Genomic DNA, 13,765 nt, shown 5'->3' with positions numbered 1-13,765 from the left:
CCTCTTTCACAGAGAGGTTGAAGTGATCAACAGACAACTTCCTCAAGTTCCCATCACCACATTTACCACCTTCACACCGCTGGACCCATATCGTCTTCTTTTTATGGATGACGGTGTGATCTCCCTAGCTAAGCCGCATCCCTTCTGTCTCCTCTTACCTACTCTAGCGCATTGCTGTTGCATAAATTTTTCCCTTTCTGTGTCATTTGCATAACAGATCATTTCCATCAGCTCACAAACATGCAGTTTTTTCTCCCATCTTAAAGCAAAATATAAAAACTGTTAATCTAACTTTCTTTACCTGCTACCAACCATTTTTCTGCTCTTAATTGTAGGAGAGTTACTTCAAATTGTTGTCTGTACTTTGTCCATTTTTCTCATACTCTTCTTTCTTGGCACCACTCCAGTCAGGTTTGTGCTCCCATCACTTCATGCAAACTGCTTTTATCCATGTCACCACTGACCTCCATGTTGCTAAATTTAGCAATCATTTCTCAGTCCTAGTCTGACTTATTTGCCTAGTTTCATCTCATTTATCCCGGCTCCTTCCCATTAAAACACTTTCTCCTGTTAGCTTCCGGAGCACTTGCCTCGTTTCTCCTTACCTTTCTGGCCACCCCTTCTCATTCTCCACATTCCTCCTAATCTCCCTGTGTCATATCACTTCATCTTTGGATCTTTTTTGTTTATACTCTGGTGCTCTGGTATTATTTTCTGATGACTCCTAAATGTGTATTTTCAGCTGAGGCCTCTCTCCCACTTCTACTTAAAATCTCTCTTAATCACCTATTTTAGATGTTCGTAACATCATTTCTTATAGTTCTCTGAACCTATCTGAGTGATCCTGCTAAAAGATAAGTCAAGAGTATGTCACTCTCCTGTTCAGGACCAGTTCTCACTGCCCCCAGCTCCAGTGGCTTCATATCTTAACTCCAGAGTTCTTATAGGGCCCTACAAGACTGGCTCACTTTATCTTTCTGATTCTATTTCCTACCATTCTTCCCCTTGCTCACTTCACAGCCACACAGGTCTCCTTTCTGGCCCGTGAACGTGCCAGACATACTCTTGTCTCGGGGCTTTTGTACTTCTTTTTTCTTTGTTTTTATTTATTTATTTTATTGAAGTATAGTTGCTAGGGCTTTCGTACTTCTGTTTCATCTGCAGGGAATGTTCTTTCCTCTCATATTTCCTTGGCAGGTCCCCTTATTCCTTCTGGACTTATTCAGTAACTTTCTGAGTGATGACTTTCCTGACCACTTTATCTACATTTTTTATTTACTCTGCTTTAATACTTCATTTCCCCCTTTCCTGCTTTCTGTTTTCTCCTTAGCATATAACACTGTCTAATGTATTGAATATTTTACTTGTTTGTTTATTTTTGTCTCTGCCACTGGAATATAAAACTTGCTTCATGGGCAAGTGTTGTGCATTTTGCTCACTGCTGAATGTCCAGCACTGCAAATGTTTTTAATTAAATTGTATTGAATTAAAGAAAGCATTTCACTTAAAAGTTTTTTTAATTGACATATATAGTTTATGTACAATATAATATAAGTTACAGATGTACAATAAAGTGATTCACAATTTTTAAAGGTTATATTCCATTTATCATTATAAGATATTGGCTATATTCTTTGTGTTGAACAGTATATCCTTGTAGCTTATGAAGGCATTTCACTTTTGAATTCCAAAGAGGACCATGGTTGGTGCTTTTGACTACTGTTTCACTTAGGTGGTCACATTGTTTTAAGCTACCAATAACCCTTCAGCAAACTTCATCTTATAATTTGTGGTTATTAAAATAAATTCAAGACAATTTGGGCTATTTAAGTTTTCATTTTCAAAAATGCTTCTAAAGAGTTGTTTATGGTGATTTTACAAAAAAATGTGTTTTGTAATCACTCCAGATGGCTAGCTATAACTAGATGTTCAAATGATGTTTTAAATGAACAATTTCAAAAGGTTATCTTTTTCTCTTCAAACTTATTGTTTCAGTGTAAACCCACGTTTTTTCCCCTTTTTTTCAGTGTTCTGTCTGATCGGAGCTGTTTAAGAGTTACAGCTGGTCCCGCTCCACTGGATCTCGATGTTAATGTTCAGAGAACTCTAGATAACAACTTAGCAACTGAAGCTTATGAAAGAAGAATTAAACGCCTTGAACAGGAAAAACTTGAACTTAGTAGAAAGCTTCAAGGTAAATATATTTTAAAGATACTATTTTCCCTTTTTGTATTGGACTCACAGTGTAGATACTATTTATTATAAGTGGTTGTTTTATCTTGAAAAGAAATTTTTTATTAAATGGAAAAAAGCAAGTTGTAGAAATTTATACAGAATACAGTATAATGCCATTTACATAAACTCACACAATTAACAGTAAACAGCAAAATAGCATTTGTTTCCCACAGGTATATATGTATGTATATAAAAGTGTGGGAATAAATACCTCTGGGAGAGGAAAATAGAATTACCAAGAAAAATGGAACCCTTCTTATCCTACTGCACTTTATATGATGCCCTGCCATATTTTCTCTGCCTTACCTCGTCCCACCCGCCCCACCCCCTCCCACTTTCCTGCTTTATTTTCTCCAAAAAATGTTACATACAATGTATTTTACTTATATACAATGGTTGCAATAATGTTTATGCATTATATACAATGTATACATTCCTTTAGTGAATGAAGGAATGTATCTATAATCATGAAACTTGTAACTCTTTTTTAAAATTAATTAATTAATTTGGCTGTGTTGGTTCTTCATTGCTGCGCGTGGGCTTTCTCTAGTTGCGGCAAGCGGGGGCTACTCTTGTTTGCAGTGTGTGGGCTTCTTATTGTGGTGGCTTCTCTTGTTGCGGAGCACAGGCTCTAGGCGTGTGGGCTTCAGTAGCTGTGGCACATGGGCTCAGTAGTGGTGGCTTGCGGGCTCTAGAGCACAGGCTCAGTAGTTGTGGCACACAGGCTTAGTTGTTCCGTGGCATGTGAGATCTTCCCAGACCAGGGCTCTAACCCGTGTCCCCTGCATTGGCAGGTGGATTCTTAACCACTGCGCCACCAGGGAAGCCCCGTATAATCCTTTCAATGTGTTCTTTAATTTGGTTTGCTAATATTTTGCTGAAAATTTTTACATCTATATTCATCAGGGATATTGGTTAATGCTGACCCTTGAACAACACAAGGGTTAGAGGCACAAGCCCCGTGCAGTCAAAAATCTGCATATAACTTTACAGTCATTCCTCTGAAACCATGGTTCTGCATCTGCAGACTCAACCACTGGGGATCATGTGGTATTGTAGTACACATTCACTGAAAAAAATTCGTGTATAAATGGACCTGTGCAGTTCAAAAACGTGTTGTTCAAGGGTCAACTGTAGTTTTCTTGTGGTCTCCTTTTCTGGTTTTGGTATCAAGGTAATGGTGGCCTCATAGAATGAGTTTGGAAGTATTCCCTTCTCCTCAATATTTTGGAAAAGTTTGAGGAGGATTGGTGTTAATTATTCTTTAAATGATTGGTAGAATTCACCAGTGAAACCATCTGGTCCTGGGGTTTTCTTTGTTGGGAGGTTTCTGATTATTGACTGAACCTCTTTACTCATTATTGGTCTGTTCAGATTTTCTAATTCCTCCTGATTCAATCTTGATAGGTTGTGTTTCTAGAAATGTGTTGATTTCTTCTAGGTTATGTAATTTCTTGGCATACAGTTGTCCATAGTAGTCTCTTATGAGCATCTATATTTCTACAGCATCACTTGTAATGTCTCCCCTTTCATTTCTAATTTTATTTATTTGAGTCTTCTCTCTTTGTTTCTTAGTCTAGATATTTTGTCACTTTTGTCTTTTCAAAAAAACAGCTTAGTTTTGTTGATCCTTTCTGTAGTTTTTCTTGTCCTATTGCATTCATTTCTGCCCTGAATTTTGTTATTTCCTTCCTTCTGCTAACTTTGGGCTTAATTTGTTCTTCTTTTTTTAGTTCCTTGAGGTGTAAGGTTAGGTTATTTGAGATAGTTCTAATTTCTTAATATATGCTTTTATTGCTGTAAACTTTCCTCTCAGAACTGCTTTTGCTGCATCCCACAAATTTGATATGTCATATTTCCATTTTAATTTGAGATTTTTTCTCTTTTGATTTCTTCTTTCACCCATTGGTTGTTCAGAAGTATGTTATTTAGCTTCCACATATTTGTAGATCTTCTCACTTTCCTCTCTTTACTGATTTCTACTTTCATACCATTGTGGTATGATCTCAATATTATGTTTGTAAAGATATGTTTTGTGTCCTGTCATATGATCTATCCTGGGGAATGTTCTGTGTGCACCTGAGCAGAATGTGTATTCTGCTGCTGCTGGAAGGAATGTTCTGTATATGTCTGTTAAATCTATTTGTTCTAAAGATGGTTAAATTCCAACACTTCCTTATTGATTTTCTGGCTGTACAATTTATCCATTGCTGATAGTGGCATATTGATGTCCCCTACTATTATTCTGCTGTTGTCTATTTCTCTCTTAGGGTTTGTTAGTATTTGCTTAATATATTTCGGTGCTCGGGTGTTTGGAGCATATATATTAACAATTGTTATATCTTCTTGATTTATTGACCCCTTTATCATTATATATAATGACCTTCTTTGTCTCTTGTTACTGTTTTTGGCCTGAGTATATTTTGTCTGATATAAGTATAGCCACGCCCACTTTGTTTTGGTTTCTGCTTGGAATATCATCTTCCATCCCTTCACTTTGAGCTTACTTGTCTTTAGAGCTGAAATGAGTCTCCTGTAGGCAGCATATAGTTGGCACTTGATTTTTTTTTTCATCCACTCTGTGCCTTTTGATTGGTGAATTCAATCCATTTACATTTAGGGTGGTTATTGGTATGTAAGGACTTAGTATTGCCATTGGTCCTTTGCCTTCAGGTTATTTTGTATCTCCATTGGTTCTTTTTTTTTTTCCTTCTTTTTGTTGTCTACCTTTGTAAGTTGATGATTTTCCATGATGATTTGCTCATTGTCCCCTTTTTTATGTCTCATGTCTCTTCTTTAGATTTTTGCTGTCTTTTCCATGAGGTTTACATAAAATATCTAATTGATAAAATCGTCCTTTTTCTGCCTATAGCAACTTATCTTCATTCACCTATAAAGGTTTCATTCTTTTACATCTCCTTTTAGATTTTTGATGTCACAGATTATCACTTTTTATGCTGTGAATTTGCTACCAAATTGTAGTACAGTAATTTTTAATGCTCTTTTTCTTTAACATTTATGCTATAATTGTTTAACACACTATTGTAAAATACAGTTACAATTTTCTAATTCTGACTGTCTATTTATCACCTTAATCAGAGTTTTGTGTACTTTCAACTTTTTGTTTCAGCTTGAAGAGCTCCTTTCAGCATTTCTTGCAAGACAGGTCTAGTGGTGGTGAACTCCCTCAGCTTTTATTTATCTGGAAAAGCCTTTATTTCTCCTTCATATCTGAAGAATAACTTTGCCAGATAGAGTATTCTTGGCTGGCAACTTTTATCTTTCAATACTTTGAGTATGTTATTCCACTCTCTCCTGGCCTATAGACTTTATGCTGAGAAATCTGCTTATCGCCTAATGGGGCTTCCTTTGTAGGATACTTTCTTTTTTTCCCTGGTTGCCTTTAAAATTCTTTCTTTAGCATTGACTTTTTTTTAAAATTGGAGTATAGTTGCTTTACAATGTTATGTTAGTTTCCTCTGTACTTTTGACAGTTTCATTATAATGTGTGCTGGAAAACATCTTTTCTTTGCATTGAGATAGCAAGGTGTTCTATTGGCTTCATAGATTTGTATGTCCGGTTTTTTCCCCAGGTTTGGGAAGTTCTCAGCTATTATTTCAGTAAATACACTCTCTGCCTCTTTCTCCCTCTCTTCTCCTTCTGGTGAACCCATTATTCTTATTTTGGCTTTTTAAATGGAGTCTGATAGCTCTTGTAGGGTTTCTTCACTAAAAAAAAAAAAAAAAGAGGGCCTCCCTGGTGGCGCAGTGGTTGAGAGTCCGCCTGCTGATGCAGGGGACACGGGTTCGTGCCCCAGTCTGGGAAGATCCCACATGCTGCGGAGTGGCTGGGCCCGTGAGCCATGGCCACTGAGCCTGCGCGTCCAGAGCCTGTGCTCCGCAATGGGAGAGGACACAACAGAGAGAGGCCCGCGTGCCGCTAAAAAAAAAAAACAAAACCTTAGTTCTCTCTCCTCTTCCACCTGAATCATTTCTAAATTCCTTTCCTCCATATGGCTTATTCTTTCTTCCATCTGATCTGTTCTATTTCCAGTGCTTTCTAATGCACTATTCATATGACTTATTGAATTCTTCAGCTTCAGAATTTTTGTTTTGTTCTTTTTTTATAATTTCAATCTCTTTGGTAAATTGCTCTTTCTGTTCATTAATTTTATTCGAGTTCACTGACTTGCCTCTCTGAGTTTTCTTGTAGCTTGTTGAATTTCTTCATAACAACTATTTTGAATTCTTTATCAGTTAGATTGCAATATTCTGTGTCTTTGAGTTGGTTGCCTAGAGAATTGTCGTTTTGTGGGATACTGCGTTACCATGATTTTTCATAGTGTTTCATGAACTGTGCCTCTGCCATCACATTTGAAGTAGCAAACACCTTTCTTATTTAGGTAAGGCTTTACTTTGATTCTAAGTTCAGCAGCTTGGCAATCAGAAGCCTTTCTTTTGTTTTCCAGAAGGTGGCGCTATAGCACAAATTTTGGGTTTCTCTTACCAGAGATGACCCTCCACTAAAGTTTGGAGTGTGTGCATGGTAAAAACTGTTGGCAGAGTGTAGGAGGTGTATGCTTAGTACCTGGGGCTTTTTAGTGGAGGAGTCCAGAAATCTGTGGACAGACAGCAGGAAATGCATTCCTTCATTTCTCTTTGCCTTCTTTCCTTCCTACCCTTCCCCTACCCCCCCCCTCAGAAATCCAGGTATTGCTGAAAAGCAACAAAGTCCCTCCAGCTGCAGCCCTCACAGCCTTCACAGCCCAGCACGTTCAGTCATCACTTTCACTTCCTACCTCCTCTGCTACAGAGGTCACTGTTGCCGGTAACTTGGATCTGCAGCCTCCTCTGAGGTCCAGTCTACCCACTTTTGGATACACATATGGATGTATCTCTGGTGTCCTGGTGTGCTGTGCAGAAGCAATTTTGTTCAGTTATGGATGTCCAATTAGTTGTAAATCAAAGGGAGAGGAAAAAGGAATGACCCATAGGGGCATGATACTGATGTCACTCAGTTTTGATTTTTAAATGGTGATATGCATACAGTAAAGTGTGCAAGTACTCTACTTTAAATTGTAAGCCCCATAAATGTTTTTATTAGTATACTTTTATGTAACTTGCACCCCAATCAGTATATAGAACATTTCTAGTGTAGGATAAGGTTCCATCATGCTCCTTCCTAGTTTGTAGCTTACAACTCTGAAGTAAACACTATCCTAAATTTTTTCAGCATTAATTAATTTTACCTTTGAACTTCATATAAATGGTTTCATACAGTATGTTCTCATTTGTATCTGTTTTTTTAATAACATGGTTTTCCATGTGTAAATATCAATAGTTCCTTTTCTTTTAACTGCTGTTTAGTGTTACATTGTATAAAAATACTAAAAATATTTATCCAATGTCTGAGTTTGTTCTGAATTTTTTTTTTTTTTTTTTTTTTTTTTTTGTGGTATGCAGGCCTCTCACTGTTGTGGCCTCTCCCGTTGCGGAGCACAGGCTCCGGACGCGCAGGCTCAGCGGCCATGGCTCACGGGCCTAACCGCTCCGTGGCATGTGGGATCTTCCCAGACTGGGGCACGAACCCATGTCCCCTGCATCAGCAGGCGGACTCTCAACCACTGTGCCACCAGGGAAGCCCCTGACTTTTATTTTAAAAAACACAACAGATTGGGTGGCTTATAAACAACAGAAATTTATTTCTCCCAGTTCTGGAGGCTGGAAGTCCAAGATCAAAGTGCCAACATGGTCAAGTGAGGATTCATAGCCAGCGCCTTCTTGCTGTGTCCTCACCTGGTGGAAAGGGCTAGGGATCCCTGTGGCTTCTCTTTTATAAGGCATTAATCCCATTCATGAGGGCTCCGCCCTTATAACCATAACTTAAACACCTCCCAAGACCCCACCTCCTAATAACATCATCTTTGGGGTTAGAATTTCAACATATGAATTTGGTGGGGGACCACAGGTATTCAGACCGTATCATCTAAGCTGTTGTTGAACATTTGAGTTATTTCCAGATATAGACTATTATAAACATAGCTTCTGTGAATATTGTTATATATTTCTCTTGATGGCCATATGTACTTATTTCTCTTGGATATCTACCTAGGGAGTAGGATTTATGGGTCATAGGATAGCATATTTTCAGCTTTAGAAAGTATTGCCAAAGAGTTTTCAAAAGTGATTGCATCAATAGTTTCACTAATAATGCATGAGTTTCACTTGCTATGTATTCCCATCAGAACTTGATATTGTCAGCTTTTTAAATTTTAGCCATTCTGGTATCTGTATAGTGGAGTTTTGCTATAATTTTAAATTTATATTTCTCTAATAAGTAATATTTACTGTTCATTTGGATATTCAGTCTTGTGTAGGTTCTTGCCCTTTTTTCCCATTAGGTCTTTACATGTCTTTTAAATAATTTTTATTTTTCCACTTCACAAACAATATAAGACCCTTATAACAGTACTTTATGTTGTTGTTGTTTTATAGTTTACCTCTATCTGTGTTATAAACCTTTCAATACATTTATTTTATTCTTTAAATATTTATTACTCATTAATTTTTAAAATATCTTTTTATTTACCCACAAATTTACTCTTTTTGTGTTCTTTATTTCTTTCTAGTAATCCATGTATCCATCCAGAATCATTTTTGTTTAGTCTGAAAAACTTCCTTTAGTGTTTCTTACGATTGTGTGTGTTATAACTAAATCTCTCCATTTTTGTTTGCCTGAGATGTCTTTATTTTGCTTTCAGTTTTGAAGAATATTTGCTGGGTTGGAATTCTAGCTTGGCAGTTTTTTCTTTCAATGCTCTATAGATATTATTTCATTGTTTTCTGAATTCCATTATATTTGAGAAGCCAGCCAGCTATTAATCTTGGTCTCTTGAATGTATCTTTTCTTCCTCCCCTCTGGTTGCTTTTAAGTATTTCTCCTTAACTTCACTTTCAAACAGTTTGGCTATGATCTACCTGGGTGTAGTTTTCTTTGTATTAATGTAAAATCCTGTTGGGGATTCACTGAGCTTCTGAAATCTTGATTGATATCTTTCATCAATTTTGGAAAGTTCTAAGCGTCATCTCTGTAGATATTTCTTTTGCCCCATTCACTATCTCTTCTTCTTCTGGGACTCCAATTACATATATCTCAGACTGTGTCCCACATTCATTTTATGTTCAGTCCTGTTTCTTCCATTCTTAGGTTTTTTTGTGCTTAATTTGGATATTCTCTACTCACTTGCCTTCAGGTTCATTTGTCTTGTCGTCTGCTGTATCTGTTCTGACGTTAAGCCCATTCAATGAGTCTTAATTTCAAGTATTATCTCTTTTAGTTCAGGAATAATCATTTGATTCATTCTTATAGTTTTCAGTTCTGCATTGAAATATCCCACTGTTTTGTCCTTTTTCTTCTGATTATTGATCACACCTTCCTGCTTTTCCAAATGTCTCAATTTTTATTGTATGACAAATATCATAATAAAAATAACATAGAGAATGATGTTATTATGTTATTTTCACTCCAGAGAGGGTTTCCCCTTTTTTTTGGTCCAATCAGGAATTGAACTAGGACAATTGCAGTTTTAATTAGATTCAGCCTACTTTTGGTTTCAAATGTCATGAAGGAAAACTAGCTGGAACCTGGTTTGGACTTACTCTATCAACTGTGAGAGCTTTATTCTGACCTTCAGACTCTTACCCCATGCCACTTTCAAATTTGGCAAATGTCTAGATGGGCCATGTGTTTGACATAGGCTCTTTTCCTCAAGCAAGACTTTGTCTCTGAAATACCTCAATACTGTAGGAGATTTTGGTCTGACTTTTAGAAGCTCCTTAACTTCCCATGCAGTCTCCAGATACAGCAAATATACCATGAGGAAGATACCACCGCATATTTAGGGATCCTGAAGTTTCCAAATTCTTGCACCAGCCCACCCATTCTCCAGAATTTGTCATTTTTTTCCCAGCGTACTATCCCTCAATTCATGTGCTCACAGAATTGGATAAGATTCTGAGGTAAGAGGCAGCTGTCATGGCCTTTTCACCTCAGAATGGCTCATCCCTCTCTTGTTTATTTTACTTAGTTCTCTTTGCTTTCCCAGATACATGATGTTTGTAAAAATAAGGTTTTTCCAAATTATATAGTGTATTTTTACTTTTTGCAACAGGGGTGATAGAGCAATGACCTGTTACTTCCTACTCCATCCTATTCTGAATGAGAAGTTCCTATGTCCCAGGTTTTTTTGATGTTTTAAATTCTTTAATCTGTTCTTAGAGAGTGTCATTACATACAGTTGGTGTCATTTGCCCAAAACAAACCCAGAAAATATTAGATCGTTGCCTTTTGGTACTAACACCTGTTTCATTTCATACAATGGCATAGGTTAACATTTAAGCTGATTCATCTATTTGTTAGCTACTTGTTGAGCACCAGTTAGGCAGGAATTGTTCTGCACATGACTGGGGATATAATAATGAACAGAAAAAGAAAAAAATACCTGCCCTCTCAATGCTCACATTCCACTTTGAGGAAACAGATGATAAATCAAATACAAAGCAGGCTCATCAGCTGAGAATAAGGAAGGTAGAGAATGTGTTAGTTTTTTGGGATTTTTTTGGGTTTTTTTCCTATTAGATTTTTGACAGGAAAAAGAGAAGATGTGAAATGGTAAGTTTAGAGAAGAGAGAAGAGTGAATGGACTAGGGAAATACTTTAGGATTGCCAGTGTTGATTGAAAAAAATGCACAATGTGTGAGTTGTGAGTCCAGTTTTATTTGGGGTAAAATGAGGACTATAGCCTGGGAGACAGCATTTCAGGTAGCTCTGAGAAACTGCTCCGAAGAGGTAGGGGGGAAGGTATTATATATGATTTTATTGAAGAGGCGTACATGCAGTGAAGCACACATTTTGGCAGAGGCTGGCTGCTAGTCACGAGGAGCAGATGTCATGGTTAATGATTTTAGTGCTTTTCTAGATGTGAGAAGATGCAAGAATTGGGCTCATAAAATTTTGTCCTGAAAATATCTGTCCTGAAAATTATCTGAAGACCTGCTCTGCCAGTGTTTCCCAGAGCACAGAGTGCCTCATTCTTGATCTCCACCCTGATCTCCTTTCAGGGGGTGTTGAAGGTCAGCGGCTGCTAGAGGCAGATGGCAAGTGCCAATTTTTAGTTGGCATCAGGCATCACCAAACTATTTAGACATGAATTTTGAATGGTTGGGCTTTCTTCCGTCACTTTCAGCTATTAAGGTGAAAGCACAGAGTAGAAGGAGAGTAGGATTTAGGTAAGACTGGGGCCTTCTAGGCTAAGTACAGTGGAGGAGAGAAGAGCAAAGAAATCCAAGGTGTGTATGCAAAGCAATAGTAATGATGGACCAAGGAATCTAACCTGGGTAAATAAGGAAGAAAAGAGAAAAGGAAATAGTGTTAGGAACAGTGGATTGGCACTCTTGGTGGGAATGAAAAATTACTGAAGGGGTCCCTAGAGTAAGTTAAACTGTAAATATAAGAGATAGAGAGTATTTACTTGACATCAAGATGTTGGAGGCTATATAGTTTTAATAATGACATCATGTACAGTTGCATTTCTCAGTAGGTGAACTACAAGCATTTGGGGCAGGGTAATTCTTTGATGTGAGAGACTGTTTCACATTCTGTAAGATACTGAGCTTACTTGGTCCCCAGACAGTAAAAGTCTGTAGCGGTCTCCTAGGAGCCCACCCCAACCTCCATTCCCCACCTCCCCACCCCCGCACACATGCACATTTCTAAGTAAGGTCAGAGCCACAAATCTAGGGCATGACCAATAGATTTGCTTGTTGTGCTGGAGAGACGTCTACCAGCTAGGTTGTTTTAGGCGGCAAGTAATAGAATTCTTAAATAATACAGATTTCTTACCTCACTTAAGATATCAGAAGTACACAGTTTCCGTGCTCTTATCAGGGTTAGCTTCTCTGTGATTTTCTTGGCTTTTCCCTCATGATTCCACATTACTGTCAAAGTTCCAGACTTCATGACTTCACACATCCAAAGACCAAAAAAAAAAAAAAAGGAAGGTTCATTTCCTTTCATACATGTCTCACTTAATGGGACCTCTCAAGGTACCATTCATTCTAACTAGTTCATGTACCTAATTCTTAACCAGTCCTAGCAATGGAGAATGAGATTGGCATGACCAATGGAAACCGTCTTCCTTCTGGCTGAGCCTACCTTGCCTAAGCACACTGTAGCCTGATACCTGAATTTGGTGCACAAGCAGGAAGAGAGGGGTAGCTGCTGGGTAAACAGCATCAACAGTGTCTGCATAGGGGGTTTGTGTGCCTGTGAAGCCAGTTGGATAGATCGTCTCTTTTGTTGTTGAAGTCACTAAGAGTAATAATAAAAAGAGTTATAATGGAAGGAAGGGCAGTGGATAACTGTAATAAACAGGTATTGGGTTATACGGTAGGTCCTTGTTGGTTATCCATTTTAAATATAACAGTGGGTACATATCAGTCCCAAACTGTATTACACGGGGAGCTGTGCCTCATATTCTGTAGAAATCTAAGTGGGAAAAGAATTTGAAAAAGAACAGATACATGTATATGTATAACTGAATCACTTTGTTGTACACCTGAAACTAACACAATGTTGTTAATGAACTATACTCCAATATAAAATAAAAAGTTAAAAAAAAAACAAGTAATGGGCATTTTAGCAGACCTGAGATTTATAGGGAGGACAGAGGTGGCAAAGAGGAGGAAGGATACCTATCCCACCTCCATACCCTGCAGTGTGTGGGGTGTAGAAGGAAAAAAACTACTAATGTCCAGTGGATATTTTTATTCTCCCCATTTTCTACTCCCAACTTAGATGTCTTTAAAAAAAAGAAGGATATTCTTTTAAAAATAATAAATACAGAAAGTACCAGTTTTCAACATGTTTTGAACCCAAAGAAAAAGAAAATGTGTAAGAAATACTTACTGGATGTAGAAGATCATGATTGAATGCACAATATGGTATATCTTACATCTTTAATTCAAATTAACAAATATTCATTGACCACCATGCATATGAATATCATGATACTGTTCTCTGTACAGATGATGAAGATAAATTAGAAAATCTCCATCCTCTGAAGGTCACAGTCCCTTGGAGTTTTAAAAATATATATAAATAATATAAATATATAAGTAATGTAAGTTATGTAAAACAATATATAAATAATATTAGTATTGTAAAGCAGTCAGTAATGATTTGTACTAACAAAAAATTATGGAGAGGTAGAGATTTACTATTTGGGGTCCCTCTATAAGCTAGCAGAGTAACTGTTTTAGGACCATTTCTTTTTTTTCCACACCTTTTAATGGTATCTGGGAATGAGCTTCACTAGATTTAATGTTTCTTTAGTACCTGGCATCTTCTAATTAGAACCACAAGTTAAATGAACAATCCCTATTTTAACTAAGTTGATGAGCCAAGTCATCAATAGGTGGGCCTCAATGTTCATATATAAAATTTGGAAGGCCAGCACTTATACATATTCTA

At 37.3% G+C, this 13,765-nt stretch overlaps 1 protein-coding gene across 20 annotated transcripts in view; it reads left to right on the top strand.

Moving 5' to 3' along the window:
- Positions 1–13,765, top strand: part of CDC42BPA (CDC42 binding protein kinase alpha) — a 323,580-nt gene that overhangs the window by 178,703 nt on the left and 131,112 nt on the right. For all 20 annotated transcript variants that reach the window (XM_081225007.1, XM_081225002.1, XM_081224995.1 and 17 more), the window contains exon 10: positions 2,028–2,194. In XM_081225007.1, coding sequence (XP_081081133.1) covers positions 2,028–2,194 — 167 coding nt within the window. The remainder of the gene's footprint in view (positions 1–2,027; positions 2,195–13,765) is intronic.

This window comes from Mesoplodon bidens (genome assembly GCF_964165515.1).
Source record: "Mesoplodon bidens genome assembly, chromosome: 2".
NCBI classification, from domain to species: domain Eukaryota; kingdom Metazoa; phylum Chordata; class Mammalia; order Artiodactyla; family Ziphiidae; genus Mesoplodon; species Mesoplodon bidens.
This window is presented reverse-complemented; position numbering and strand designations above follow the sequence as displayed.